The 14,697-nt window shown below is 46.8% G+C and overlaps 1 protein-coding gene across 3 annotated transcripts in view; it reads right to left on the bottom strand.

Moving 5' to 3' along the window:
- chd7 (chromodomain helicase DNA binding protein 7) overlaps positions 1 to 14,697 on the bottom strand; it is an 81,519-nt gene that overhangs the window by 10,001 nt on the left and 56,821 nt on the right. For all 3 annotated transcript variants that reach the window (XM_036985767.1, XM_036985768.1, XM_036985766.1), the window contains exons 22-32: positions 13,102 to 13,301; positions 12,306 to 12,468; positions 9,836 to 9,925; positions 9,078 to 9,181; positions 7,343 to 7,472; positions 6,896 to 7,014; positions 6,253 to 6,601; positions 5,706 to 5,914; positions 4,649 to 5,542; positions 4,141 to 4,292; positions 577 to 810 (exon numbers count right to left, since the gene is read on the bottom strand). In XM_036985767.1, coding sequence (XP_036841662.1) covers positions 577 to 810; positions 4,141 to 4,292; positions 4,649 to 5,542; positions 5,706 to 5,914; positions 6,253 to 6,601; positions 6,896 to 7,014; positions 7,343 to 7,472; positions 9,078 to 9,181; positions 9,836 to 9,925; positions 12,306 to 12,468; positions 13,102 to 13,301 — 2,644 coding nt within the window. The remainder of the gene's footprint in view (positions 1 to 576; positions 811 to 4,140; positions 4,293 to 4,648; positions 5,543 to 5,705; positions 5,915 to 6,252; positions 6,602 to 6,895; positions 7,015 to 7,342; positions 7,473 to 9,077; positions 9,182 to 9,835; positions 9,926 to 12,305; positions 12,469 to 13,101; positions 13,302 to 14,697) is intronic.

The raw sequence follows: 14,697 nt of genomic DNA on the forward strand, positions 1-14,697 counted from the left end.
CACATCTGGGACGTCATGTCTCGCTCCATCCACCAACGCCACGTTGCACCACAGACTGTCCAGGAGTTGGCGGCTGCTTTAGTCCAGGCCTGGGAGGAGATCCCTCAGGAGACCATCCGCCACCTCATCAGGAGCATGCCCAGGCGTTGTAGGGAGTGTGACTCCAAATCCAGACCTCCATGGGTTGATAAATTTGATTTCCATTGACAATATGTGATTTTGTTGTCAGCACATTCAACTATGTAAAGATAAAAGTATTTAATAAGAATATTTCATTCATTCATTCAGATCTAGGATGTGTTATTTTAGTTCCCTTTATTTTTTTGAGCAGTGTACATTAGATTGAAAATCAATGTAGAAAATTGGGACACCGGTTTGAAAGTAAAATTAAGTTATTGAAGTAAACTATGTAGTAATAAGGGAATATTCATTTTCAGACCTCACCCTATATATCTGTATGAATACATTTCATTTTCCAAGACCAATCATCTGAGATGCATGTTATGTTAACCAGTATGTACAAACTAAATCTGTTGAGTGGGCGTTTTTAAATAATAATTTTTTTTTACTACTTACGTTAACCTGTGGCGAGAGGGTGAGGTCCTCGCTGCCGCTGAAGCTCGTCTGAGCAGCCGCCACCATTGACAGCTCGGCCAGGCCCCGCCTCTGCAGGGGGCTTTCTGACGCCACGGGGCCAGGGTATCCAGGCAACAGGCCCGGGATGTCGAAGAACTGACGACGGTTGGCGGGCCACTTGCCCTTGATGACCGCCTCGCAGATGTTGTCCATGCGGTTGATCATTACGCGATCCTGGAAAGTAAAAATGGCGCACAGAGGAATGGGTTAATACAACTAGAGAAGTACTTTGATGATAGAGTGGGGTCCAACTTGAACAGGGCTTATCACTCCAGTTGTTCTTCATTTTATTTCTTTACATAAACTGATGTGTTATTTCTTTAATACTGAACTGTTCAAGTACCTTATGTTTATAGTGTGTGCCTAGCAAAAGTATTCATCCCCCTCTGCGTTTTTCATATTTTGTTGCAACCTGTAATTTAAATGTATTTTCATGTAATGGACACACAAAATAGTCCAATTTGGTGAAGTGAAAAAAAAAAATTGTTTAAAAATATAAAATAAAAAAACAGAAAAGTGGTGCGTGCATATGTATTCACCCCCTTTGCTATGAAGCCCCTAAATAAGATATGGTGCAATCAATTACCTTCAGAAGTCCCATAATTTGTTAAATATAGTCCACATGTGCAATCTAAGTTTCACATGATCCGTCACATGATCTGAGTATGTATATATATACACACACACGTTCTGAAAGGCCCCAGAGTCTGCAACACCACTAAGCGAGGGGCACCACCAAGCAAGTGGCACCATGAAGACCAAGGAGCTCTCCAAACAGGTCAGGGACAAAGTTGTGGAGAAGTACAGATCAGAGTTGGGTCATAGAAAAATATCTGAAACTGAACATCCCACAGAGCACTATTAAATCCATTATTAAAAAAAATTGAAAGAATATGGCACCACAACAAACCTGTCAAAGGAGGGCCACCCACCAAAACTCACAGACCAGGCAAGGAGGGCAGTAATCAGAGAGGCACCAAAGATAACCCTGAAAGAGCTGCAAAACTCCACAGAGGAGATAGGAGTATCTGTCCATAGGACCACTAAGCCGTACACTCCACAGAGCTGGGCTTTATGGAAGAGTGGTCAGAAAAAAGCTGTCTGGCACACAGCCAACACCTCACATCACCCCAAGAACACCATCCACACAGTGAAGTATGGTGGTGGCAGCATCATGCTGTGGGGATAATTTTCATCAGCAGGGACTGGGAAACTACAGGAATGATGGATAGTGCTAAATACTTGGAAATTCTTGAAGGGTTAAACTATTTTAGTCTTCCAGAGAATTGAGACAGGGACAGAGGTTCACCTTTCAGCAAGGCAATGCATACTGCTAAAGCAACACTTGAGTGGTTTAAGGTGAAACATTTAAATGTCTTGGAATGGCCTAGTCAAAGCCCAGACCTCAATCCAATTGAGAATCTGTGGTATGACTTAAAGATTATTGTACACCAGCAGAACCTATCCAACTTGAAAGAGCTGGAGCAGTTTTGCCCTGAAGAATGGGCAAAAATACCAGTAGCAAGATGTGCCAACATACCCCAAGAGACTTACAGCTGTAATTTCTGCATTTCTTATGTTTCACAATAAAAATATTTTGCATCTTCAAAGTGGTAGGCATGTTGTGTAAATCAAATGATAGAACCCCCCCAAAATCCATTTTAATTCCAGGGCGTAAGGCAATAAAATAGGAAAAATGCCAAGTGGAGTGAATACTCGCACAAACCACTGTATAGTGTGTGCCTATTATGGGGTATTGTGTGTCGATTGCGGAGAAAAAATATTTATTTAATCCATTTTAGAATAAGGCTGTAACGTAACAAAATGTGGAAAAAGTCAAGGGGTCAGAATGAATACTTTCCAAATGCACTCTACCTTTCGTAATATTTCCCTTAAAGTTATTTGCCTACCTAATCTATTGTTGCTTCATTCTTACCTCATTTTCAACATTTGAATGAATTAAGTTTTGTTGTCCTTATCTTCATAATTCTAATATTATCCTTGAATTATATATGACTAGATTCAGAAGGCTTTCACTTCTCTTCGCGAAGATTGAATGTTACGGGTCTGAATAATTGCAACAACAAAAAAGTCAAGCAAGCTATTCTAGATGAGCTTTTCCTGGGATTCCAAGAGCTAAGGATTGTTTTTTTAAGTAGATGCCAGTGGCGCACAGGTGCTTGCGTGTTGCGCAAGAATCAGAAGATTTTTATGCATAACCCAACATTAATTAGCTAAGGCTAATACGGCATTGAATTTATTACCTGAAAGAGGTTGGCTATGACATCTAGATTGATATATAGCCCTACATATACATAGCACAAATTTCTATTTTGGATGCAATTTGAATGGAGTCAAAGCAACAATATTTGAGTGATAAACTGTTTTAACTCTTAAAATAAAATAAAAATTGTAATCTTTACAATTAAAAAACAAGCCAGATGGAGATGGGTAACTTCGACGCACATTCAGTCTTTATATCACTGTGGCAAAAAAAGTTACCATGAGATGAAAGGTCTACATGCATTTTGAACTGCCGCTCCATACTGAGATGAGTCATCATGCAGAGATGCCAGATTTGGACAACACAATTTAACAGTTCCAATTAATGCCATGCTGTTCATATAAATAATTTATTACAATTTACCAGTTTCACAGTTATTTATACCAGTGAAAGGGAGTGGTAACTGGGTTCTTGGTAACCGGGTTCTTGGTAACCGGGTTCTTGTCATTCAACCCTAATCAGGTGTGACCGCTAAATTAAGTTATGACGCCGAAATGGAGTCAAGTCAAGACACTGGTGAGGATGACGAGCACACAGATGAGATTCCCCGAGACTGTTTGACAGTTTGTGCAGAAATTCTTTGGTTGAGCAAACCCAGTTTCATCAGCTGTCAGGGTGGCTTGTCTCAGACGATCCCGCAAGTGAAGAAGCCGGATGTGGAAGTCCTGGGCTGGCATGGTTACACGTGGTCTTGGGTTGAGAGGCCAGGTGTACGTACTGCCAAATTCTCTAAAATGACGTTGGAGGCAGCTTATGGTAGAGAAAGGAACATTAATTTCTCTGGCAACAGTGCTGGTTGAGATTCCTGCAGCCAGCAGGCCAATTACACACTCCCTCTTAACTTCCGACATCTGTGACAGTGTGTTTAGTTACAAAACTGCACATTTTATAGTGGCCTTTTGTCCCCAGAACAAGGTGCACCTGTGTATTGGTCATGCTTTTTGATATGCTACACCTGTCAGGTGGATGGATTATCTTAGCAAAGGAGAAAATGCTCACTAACAGGAATGTAAACAAATTTGTGCACAACTTTTTAGAGGAATAAGCTTTTTGTGAGTATAGAACATTTCTGGGATATTTTATTTCAGCTCGTGAAACATGGGACCAACACTTTACATGTTGCATTTATATAATTATTTGTTCAGTATATATATATATTTCACCACTAAATGAATATGAGCATGTATCTGTGAATTAATGTACATCTTTGTTCTACAAACCTTTGGCCAGAAAGAGAAGGAGAAGGTTCTCTGGATGGCTGAGGGTTCTCCATCCTCGGGGCAGAACCCATCACGGGTCTCGTCTCTGGCCGTGGTGCTCAGTGAGGCATTGCTCTCCTCGTCAAAGTTCTTCTGCTCAGAGGTGGCACCAACTGAAAAATGACGACAACGCTTGGTCAATTGCAGCCACAAGAGAATCTAGAAATGGCTTCATGTAGTGCTTTCTCAAAATTAGCAACAGCAGTATACGAGAAGGGTCATACAGTGAATCTTCAATTCAACATGAAGCAGCAAGCTTAAATAGACTACATACAGACATATGGTAGTTTCTAAATGCCAGCTAAAGCATTTACTGTGTTGGGGCTGGCTTCAACAGAGTAGTTATGAGTCATGCACTTGCATGGCCCAACGGTCTATAGTATAGACCTCTACACAGACCCACGGTTGAAAGTTTGCATGAATTCACACCCTAAAATTGAATTTATCCTGGGTTGGGAGTAAGACATACCTTCAGCTTGAGACGACTTCTCAGACTTGTCGTCTTCCTCCATCTTCTCCTCATCCTCCTCTTCGAGGCCTTTCTCAGCCACTGGATTGGGAGATTTGGGAGACTTGGCTGGACTCCCTTCTTTCTCCTTCTTGGTTTCCTGTTCTTCCGATGCTTTGGAAGACTCCGGTTTTTCCTGAAATTCTGGATTCTTGTCCTGGTCCCCGACGTCCTCATTGGGAGTGTCTTCTTTCTCAGGTCCGGCCTCCTTGGAAGACTCTCCGTCAGAATCACCGTTGACCTCCATTTTCTCCTCCTTCAGTTCTTGGTCTTCCTCGTCTTTTAGGTCATTTCCCTCCTCCTTAGCCTTCTCGTCCTTCAACTCCTTCTTGGGAGACGCAGCCTTCTCTTCCTTCTCTCCCTCCATCTCGTCTTCCTTGCCTTCCTGCTCGTCTGGTTTATCAGCTTTAGTACATGGAAGGTCGTTGTCACCTTCCTCTTTCACCTCCTTGCTTTCCACATCCTCTTTGACATGAGAGGGTTTCTCAGCAGCAGCCTGCTCAGAGGCAGTAGAGGGAGCTCCATCGCGGGGCGGCTGAGGCGCCCCAGCCGATCCCCCCTTGGTGAACTTCCTGTGGGCCTCAAGGAAGCCCAAGGCTGGGTCGTTGAGGATGTGGTAGTCGGTACGGCTCACGCCGTGCTTGGAGGCGCCCAGGAGGAGGTCGCGGTCGTGCCTGCCGCAGTCCCACCACTCCGGCAGGTCAGAGCTGGGCTGGCAGAGGCGCAAGCGCTCGCCCAGCAGGGGGTGGGGCAACACCTGCTCGCGGATGCGGCGCAGCAGCTCGATGCGGTAAAGGGTGCGTGATGCCCGTTCCTCCGTGATGGGGTCAATGATCAGGGTGGGGTCTGGGAGCTCTGCCAGAGAGACAGAGGGAGGGGGGGTGAGGAGAGAGGAAAATAGTTGTTAATCTAGTCAGTCTTTCAGGGGGATGATCCTTTGCTTTAGCTTAAGTAAATGTAGGTATGGCTGAAGTTGTGTTCAAGAGCTCTCTGTAATTAAATGTGTGAGGGAATTTACCTGTGTCGGTCTTGACCTGCATGCGACACACCCGTTTGCACATGGCCACGAAGGAGAAGTAGTATTTCTCTAGGCTCTCGTCAGTCTTCTTGTCCAGACGGGCGAAGGCCCTGAACTGGGTCCAGTCAAAGCGCTGACGGGCCGTGTCATAGATCACGCCAAACGTGGACACCACGCGGTAAAAGTCGGCTTCCTCACGCCTGGTCCACCTGACGACGAGACACGGAAGGGTTAATCCAACAACCAATGGGATGGAAAGCAATGTATGAGTAGTGTATTGATTAGGAGACTGGAGCATTATGGGTACTGTAGTACATACATCATGTTACAAGTAGCGCTTCTCAAACAAGCACCAAACAATAATACAGGAAGTTGATAGATCTTCAAGAAACTCTTGACTGTACTGCCTTCCATACAGCCGGGTAAGAAACTGAAACGTTTAATATATACATATTGTTTATGGTGTATAATATATCCTAAGAAATCTGAATGGAAGTGTGCCTCGAAAACATCTAATCAACCAATCAAACTATTAACGTTTCTATACCTTTGACGCCTCTCTTTGAAGAAGGCCCCTCCTTCCGCCAGGAGAGCCGTCGCCTCGGGAATGAATGCTCCGCCCTTGGCCATATAAGGACTGCCCTCTGCCATGAAGGCTCCGCCCTCATGCACGTAGGCCCCTCCACCATCTGTGACCATGGAGAGTAGCTGTTCTCGGGGCCGGCGGCGGCGGCGGCCGTCGGGCCGGGCCATGGCCTCCTGGCGGAGCTGCTCACGTTTGTGCGTCCGCTGGTAGGCAGTGATGAGGCGGCGGAGTCTAGCGGTGAGGGCCGAAGCTGCCGGCCAGTACAGACGACCCGCCCCTCTGCTGCCTGCTCCATTCTCACCTGGTTTAGCTGTGAGGGGGAGGAGAAAAGGGTGGAATATTATGACTAGGACAAATAAATGTGACTGCATACTGTTGAGATGGTTCTGAAAAGCAACTTTGGTTTCTTTGGGTGCGTACATTGGTGGTTTGATATAAAAATAAATATATACATATTTTGAACTAAGGATTGATGGATGGTGAATCATCGTCAGACAGATTGCTAGTAAATAATACACTGTCAAGCTTTTTATTGAATTTATCCCAAAATTGTGGTCAACATAGTGCTACATCATGTGAAAGCAGAGATGGCCGCTCCACTTACATTCACCACTCTCAACGTCCATAGCTTCCTCTTTGTCATCAAGGGGAGAGTTAGTGAAGTCATCCATCTCATCTTTAAAGGGCATGCGGAGAGGCTTGTACTCTGGGTCCTCATCCTCTCTGTACACACAAAGAACCAGGGATGGAGGGATGAAGAGAGAAGAGAAATGAGTTTTAAACTTAAACAGAATCAAACAAAGGAGCAAGGGAAAAAGTGGTAGACAGCCAGGAAGAGAATATTGAGGGAAATTGGAGATGGGAGGTCAGGGAGTGAAAGGAAGATAGAGTGGAGAGAGGGAGACCAAGACAGGTCGAAAAACAAACAAATAGGAGGGAGAGACAGGAAGGAAGATGAGTTGGAGGGTGACGGGGACAGGAGGTTGATAAGAAAAAGAGGAGGAGGAAGAGGGGAAAAGAGGTGGTGGTGAATTTTGGCTGAGTGTCTTACCCCTCCGGACCATCTGCCATCATGTCCGCCCCCCTCTGCTCTGCAGCGATGGCCTTGGCGTCAGGCATGCCCACCCGCTCCAAGAAACACAGTGCAGGGTCGGCGCGCACCGAGTTATACTTCTCATAGCCTGGGATGGAGAGAGGGAGCGAGAGAGCACGATTGAGAAAGAAGGAGAGAGAGGTTGAATTACAGAGTTCTACTTTCCACATCCGGTGAAGAGAGAGGGAGCGGGTGAGAGATGATTTCATTGTGACTGGGAAACGACACGCACCAGGCCTAGAACATAGCAGACGTTGACTGACAATTTACAGTGGAAATACATATACACCTAGGCATTAATCATGATACACAGTAGCATCAATCCTGAAAGACTGAACAAAAAGCAAGAGAAGCAAAATTAAGTTTAAAACAAAAACCATCATTAAGTTCAGAATCACATCCTAAAAACGAACTGCCATCCGTATATAGAGATGAAAAAAACAAAAACAGAAGGACAGACCCCAGGGTCCAGATGCAGACAGGGGGCAGTGCCTGTTGGAGCGTGTGTGAGCGAGCGTCTGACTGTGTGTGTGTGTGTGTGTGTTAATGTGTATAAGAAAATCTGTGTGTCTAAGTGTGTGTGTGCCTATTTCAGAATGTGTGTGTATTTGCCCAAGTGTGTGTAGCAGAGAGAGAAAAGTGCCCGTTGGAGCTTTCCAAGCAGAACAGATTAGAGCCTGCAGATCCCACTGAGCACGGCGGGTGGGAGGAGGGGGAGACAGAGGGGGGCGGGGGGGAAGAGGCACAGGCTGGAGCCCCCTCAACCGTGCCAGTTTGCAGACCAGACTATCCCCCCTTCTCCTCCACCCCTCAGCCCCCCCCTCCTCCACTCCCCAAAGCCCCCACCAGAACATCACATTTCAATTAGGATTTATGCGGTGACACATTGTTCCTAACCGCTGTTGCGCCCCGAGCCAAGCGCTAATCATGAGGGGGTTTATAGGCCATCACTCTTCCTTCTCACAGCCCTGGAGAGTGTGTGTGCCTGTACAGTGTGTGTACGGTGTGTGTACCAGACATGTGTGAGGGTTTGGTGTGTGTGCGCATGCGGGTGTATGTGCGTGTGTGTGTGACAGAGGCAGAGAGTAGCTTCCTCCCCTGGCCTCCCAAGTGAATGAGGATTATGATAAACTATAGGCTAGCTCTATTGTTTCCATGTGTGTTTGAGAGAGCACCCGTGTGTGAGTGTGCGCGCGCGCGTCAGGGCTGAGGCAAAGCTCGGATCCATAATTGAATCAGAGAGGGTGGCAATTATGGAGAATAATGACAATTATCCCAAATTAATATGAATATTTATCACCATCAATACAATTGACACTTAAAATCGTTACAATTCTGGCTTGTTATCTTGTTTTGCACTGTAACACAAAAAAGGTGGTTAAATCTAAACCAGCTAGCCCATAGCTAAAAGAGAACTAACCTCATGATAAAGTGCATCAACCAACTGTGGTTGATAGAACACTGGATAACCAGGGACTAGATGGAAGCTGCAACAAGTCTGTGCTCACACACACACACCTACCTACACAGCCCATCTTCTCGGGCTGCTGGACATAGCCATCAATCAATCTCCTGACGTCTCACTGAGCCAGCTGTGCTCCGCGGTCGCTATGGGAACACCAATCAAGCCGAAGCAGCCAGAACTCGGGCGGTGTGCGTATGTGTGTGCGAGTACCGGACGGGTGGGGCTTACCGTGTTTGAAGACGCCGATGAGGAGCGATTTGTCCGACTCGCTGTCCCACCAATCGGCAGGGACCTCGGCGTGGAAAGGCTGAGGGATCCAGATATCCATTTCACTGTGGGCCCAGACCAAGGGGAGAGGAAGAGAGAACGAGGGGAAAATGAATTAACAGGGTCTAAAAATCGGCGCGTGTCTGTATTAGGCCCCATCTCCAGGCATCTGGGAGGAAATATGGTCATTAGCCACGCTGCTGGAACATCTCCACTGTGGCTCAAATGGAACCGTATTTCCTACATCGTGCCTCGACCAGAGCCAAAAGTAGGGCACTATATAGGAAATAGGGTGCCGTTTAGAAAGCAGCCCTCATCACTAAGGAGACCTAGGCAGAGCAGGCCTAACCTTATCACCACTAGCAGCCTGCCCTGATGCCTGCAACGCTATCACCACTAGCAGCCTGCCTGGCCTAATCCAATACAGACACACACACAGGCAAGCTGGCACTTATACACAGGCACACACATACACAATAACTGGCACATATATGCGCACACACACACAATAACAGCATTGTAGCTATTCAGCGAAGAGCCTCAGACGCCATTGACATGTTGTGCACGTTTTCGGCATTATATATGCATGCACATCTGGGTGATGGGGTGAAACGAGGGGAGAGGGAGGGAGTGTGAAGATAAAGCAGGCAGGGGCTTGGGAGTGTTGGAGTGAGAGATAAAGGGATGGAGGGAGGAGACGGAAGGGAGTGGATGCCAACCTTGAGTCTGTTCCCTCTAGGATCCGGTCGGCTTGGTCACCGATGACTTCCTGTCGCAGATAGTAGAGCATACGGACCCTCAGGAGAACTCTGTGTGTGGGGGGAGACAGAAATAGGAAAGAAAGAAAAGGGAAGAGAGGGGGAGGGTAATAAAAGTGAAACTCTGGTCCCGTGCGCCAGCAGCAGTAGCTGGCTAGAGCGGCTAGCTGCGGCGGCGGATCTTTGGCACTGGCCGTTACCCATCCATCACGCTGCCAGGCCTGATTAGCCACACCGCGCGCCAGCCCCTGCGCCTGACAGATGGCACCACATAATCGCCCCTGTGTGTGCCGCCTTTCACCCGCTTCCAACAGGTCTGCCTGGCACCTGGCCTGGCGCGGCGCCAGCCTCAACCCCAAAAAACCTGGCCGCCACAAAATCTCCCCGACAACAACAGAGTAGAAAGAAGAGTTGCGGCCAAGGAAGGAGGGGGGAAAGTAAATAGGACACTGGCTAGAACTAAACAAAAGGAGTGTGTGTGTTGTGTGCGGGGCTAGTTGGAGTGGAGCTATGGAACTCATGTGAAATAGGATTACCGAGGACTAATGGGTGTTCGATTTTTGGGAATTATAAAGAAACCACCAACTATCAACGGTGTGTTGGCCTGCTTATCTATGACAATATGGTGGTGTGTGAGTAGGGGTTGTGTCTCCGTTAGGGGTTAAAGGTCAGAGGTTAGGGTAGACCAGTGTGTTCGAGACCACGTAAAGTGAGACCGGTTAAGAACACATTTTTATTTACAATGACTGCCTACCCCGGCCAAACCGGACGACGCTGGGCCAATTGTGTGCCGCCCTATGGAACTCCCAATCATAGCCAGATGTGATACAGCCTGGAATCGAACCAGGGACTGTAGCGACGCCTCTTGCACTGAGATGCAGCGTCTTAGTCCGCGGAGCCACAGAAATTGAGAATGGTGAAAAATGCATGCCGAGGGAAAATAGTCACTCTACAAGTTGTTACTAACCCAAACACAGTAGGGAACAATGACGGCCTTCAGAGAATTTGTAAAATAATAAAATGTTCTGATTTTCTCTCTTCAGTTGTTGTTGGAAAGGAAAGCGTGAACACTGAAGATGAGAAAAAGATCCAATAATGATTTTTCTTTGGTGGTTTTTGGGGAGATAAATCTAGCTGGCTAAACTCTATTAGGGAATCGTTTTGGAGTGACAGTGGACATTCAACCAATCACATGTTGATTTTTAATGGGTTGGACGTTTAACCAAAACTTACGGAAACGACTTCCTTCAAAGGCCAACAGGTAGACAATAGCGAGCAGTAGTTTTCCCACAATCTAGCTAGCTTTCGTTGTAGACTAGTTTGCAGCAGGTGCTATTGAAGAGGATGGTAATTTGTTGGTGAGTGGAACTGTGTTTTTATTTATTGCAGCTCGCAGCCATTTCTTTGAAAATAACTTCAGCGTGAAACGTTGTTGCATCTAAACTTAAGTTCACCGGTCACTTTGTGTGCTGTTTGTGAAAAAGACATTTGCAACGGGAAGTAATAGTTAACGCTTAATGGTTGTGTTTTTGTATTCTTATGATTGGGACCTACTGGCGTATTATGTCACTGAATGTGCGCCATGTCCTTTAACATCATGCTGTGTGTGACTGCTGTCTATCGGCCCTATGTGTTTAACATAAACTGCACTCTCCTACATAGTGCGCTCTGGTATTACAGTCGCTGTCCATCCGGCATCACGAGCTTGTCTCGCACATCCTTTGACGTGTCACTGTTCTTGCTTTTGGTGATGTGTGATCGTGATGGCGTAAGGCTGTTTAAGCAGTGTGGTTGTGGGTAGCATTATCCGTGTGGGTGCTATCTGTGTGAGTGGCAGCCAGAAGCTTGACTCAGTTCTGTTTTATTTAGTTGGGTGCATTAAGTGATGGTATGATTTTTGAGTTCAGTACATGTTGGAAGTTGCCACGTTTCACCACTGAGCAAACATGTCTATAATAGATATTAAGACTGTTACAATTCCCCCCCTCCCCATCACTAATAGTGAGCACGCAACTTGCAAATAATTCCCCTAACTCTTCCCTACTAGTGAATCAAGGAAATTCTGACGAGCGCAACAAGGTTTGAGGATATTTGTCAATGAAAGTAAAGAAGAGTAATGTTACGAGTCAAGTAGGAGGCCCAGGTTTTAATAGGTGATAAGATCGTTTAATGAAAGGTGGGTATATATATTTCACCTGGCGAAGCAGTTTAAGGCGCTGACTAAATGGAAGCTGATAACTACTGAGTTTCTTACGCCACTAGGAAGAAATGACGAGTCCTCACTGTCCGACACAGTCAAAATGTATCAGACAAACATGGGGTCTCGAGACCGGACTCGAGCACAACGACACTGAGCTTGATCAATGGCTAATTTGTTCCTTTGGTGTTTGAAAAACGACAGCGTTGAGGTTAGGATTTAGGGGTGACTTACTTATTACAGTGGTGTTTGAGGTGTCTTTTGTAGCTGTCCTCCTGCAGTAGCAGGTCAGGGTTACAGCTGGCCAGCCACTCTGCCCTGGGGAGCTGGGGAGGGGCAGGTGGGGCTGGTTTCCCTTTCTTGCCCTTACGACCCCGTGGTACTGGAGTAGACAGACCTGCAGGAGATAGGGGGGGGGGAATCACAACAAGTGTCAAAAACATTACAATTTAGGGTAATAGATTAATTAGTTCTCATTGAGATCCCTTTATAAAGAGACCTGGGTTTGACAAGTCTAGTACCAGCAAGGATTTTATCAATTATGACAATTATTTATTTGAAATGGCCATCTGCAAACTAATGGATAACATTGAAATAGCAAGGAATTGGGCTAACTCTACGGTTCGTGTAACCAAATCAGATTCCAGTTTGCTTATGCGGGAAACCAATGAGGATCAAGGTCAAATAAGTTATGTAAAGTCAGACTGAACCAGTTTGAGCCGGTTCTAGTCCAGCGCTAAACCAGACAGAGCATAAGGTTAAAGCAAGGTCATGTCAGGAGTTGTTGTGGAGGGAATAAGTGGGGGAGGGGTTGAGTGAGCGAGCGAGGGACGTTGGTGGTGGTACTGTGAAAAATCCTATGGAATTCAACGTATGTTTATTCACTACTCCTACTGGGGGCTATTGGGCAGGTCTTAAAGAGCAGCTGGTGAGGTTGCTACTGTGAGACAGTGGAAAGGTGGTGGTGTGTTTGTTACGTTTTTGGTTAAGCTACGGTAATGCTGCAGTAAGGGTGTGTAGGGATACGTACCGGAATGGTTAGTGAGCGTGCGGCTCTGTCCGTCCTCGGTGGGCGTGATGAGGTCCCAGATGAAGCTCTTGATGTTCTCGTCGCCACGGTAGTGCAGCAGGCAGTAGGCCAGCAGGGCGCGGCAGATGGTCTCCACATCTTGCTCCCGCAGGGGCCGCTTGAAACGCCCGTGGGACAGGATGTCTCCCCAGCGACCCCACCTAGCAGGGAGGGGGAGATCATCACAGGGAGAGGGGGAGAAAAAGGGAGGGGAGAGACGGAGGGATAGAAAGTGATAACGGGAGAGGGGGGGAAAGAAAAAAGGAGAGCGGGAAAGAGAAAACAAGATGAAGGAAATTATAAGAAAAGAAGAATAGACGAACGAAGCAAGGAGAGAGAGAGGAGAAAGAGATGAGAATGATTTAGTCAGTGTCTCAAGTATTATCATTTATCCCGATGACTCACATTTACAATCTGGAGCTGGAAGGTTTTTTATTTCCATATTCCTCCCCCCACCCAAACTACTACAGTAAAGTTGAGGGGCGGGTATGAATGGGGCGGTGTTATGTCTGGCTCTCTGCCTTTCAACCAGGTTCCAATGTCACACCACGATCTGATTCCGTGACCCCGTTCGCTCATGACCGCACATGCAACCGACAGCACATCTCATTACCGCGGGTGACCCAGAGTAGATTTCTACTTGTGACAACCGAGCGAAGACTCTTGTCTCGCCCTAAAACGTTTCTACATGGCAGTGAGATAACCCCACTGACACCCAGACGATAGGAGTGCGTTTGTGGGTCGAGGGAGGCTGGGGCTGGTCTATGGAGGGAGAGAGGGAGGGAGTCAATGGCAGCAGCGTCAGTTGAAATGAGTCCTCTCAGACGTGATGGCTCTAATTTGCCCTACAGCCCTGGGGTCTAGACAGTACAGTTGACTCGGTCGCATGTGAAAAACAAACCCCACTGCTGGTCAGACATGGTGAGTGCATGCAGCCAGCCGTGATCTCTCCCTGCGGAGGGCAGCCGGGCACAGCGACTAATGAGTGTGTGTGTTTATACGTAAGTGCTGGGCCATTGTGTGTGATGTAGGTGCTGGTTGGTTGGTTCACTGTGTGGTTGTGTGTTGGGTCATTATAGGAGTGCACGCAAGATCGATCTGGGCTCGTGTGTGTGTGTGTAAGTATACAGGCATGTTTAATGGCCCCTTGCGTGTGGGAGCCTCAGATGGCTAAGTGTTAAATTACTCTACATGGGAGTGTGCAAGCAATAGCGCTCCGTGGGCATCATTTCCCCCCAGACCACCGCAGCATGACCAGACCAGTCGCTTGTGACTGGTGTTTAGGCAAGCACACATCCTCAACCTCCTGAGCCTACAAAGGAGGGAAAGGAAAGATGAGATCGGTACCCTGGAAGCCAGACAAGATATGACATCTCTCAGGAATCAGGTGGACTTCCTGACCGAGAAGATGTAGAGGTGAAAGGATTGGATGAGTGATAATCAAGGGCTGTGGTAATATCCCTCTGGTGTGTTTGATTAATTTCTTACATCCATCTAACAGTCTGTAGTGTCTAGCTGTAGATATTGACCACTATGGTGAAAATCTTTCACCGAATT

The sequence above is a fragment of the Oncorhynchus mykiss genome, chromosome 8, assembly GCF_013265735.2.
Source record: "Oncorhynchus mykiss isolate Arlee chromosome 8, USDA_OmykA_1.1, whole genome shotgun sequence".
In the NCBI taxonomy this organism is placed as follows: domain Eukaryota; kingdom Metazoa; phylum Chordata; class Actinopteri; order Salmoniformes; family Salmonidae; genus Oncorhynchus; species Oncorhynchus mykiss.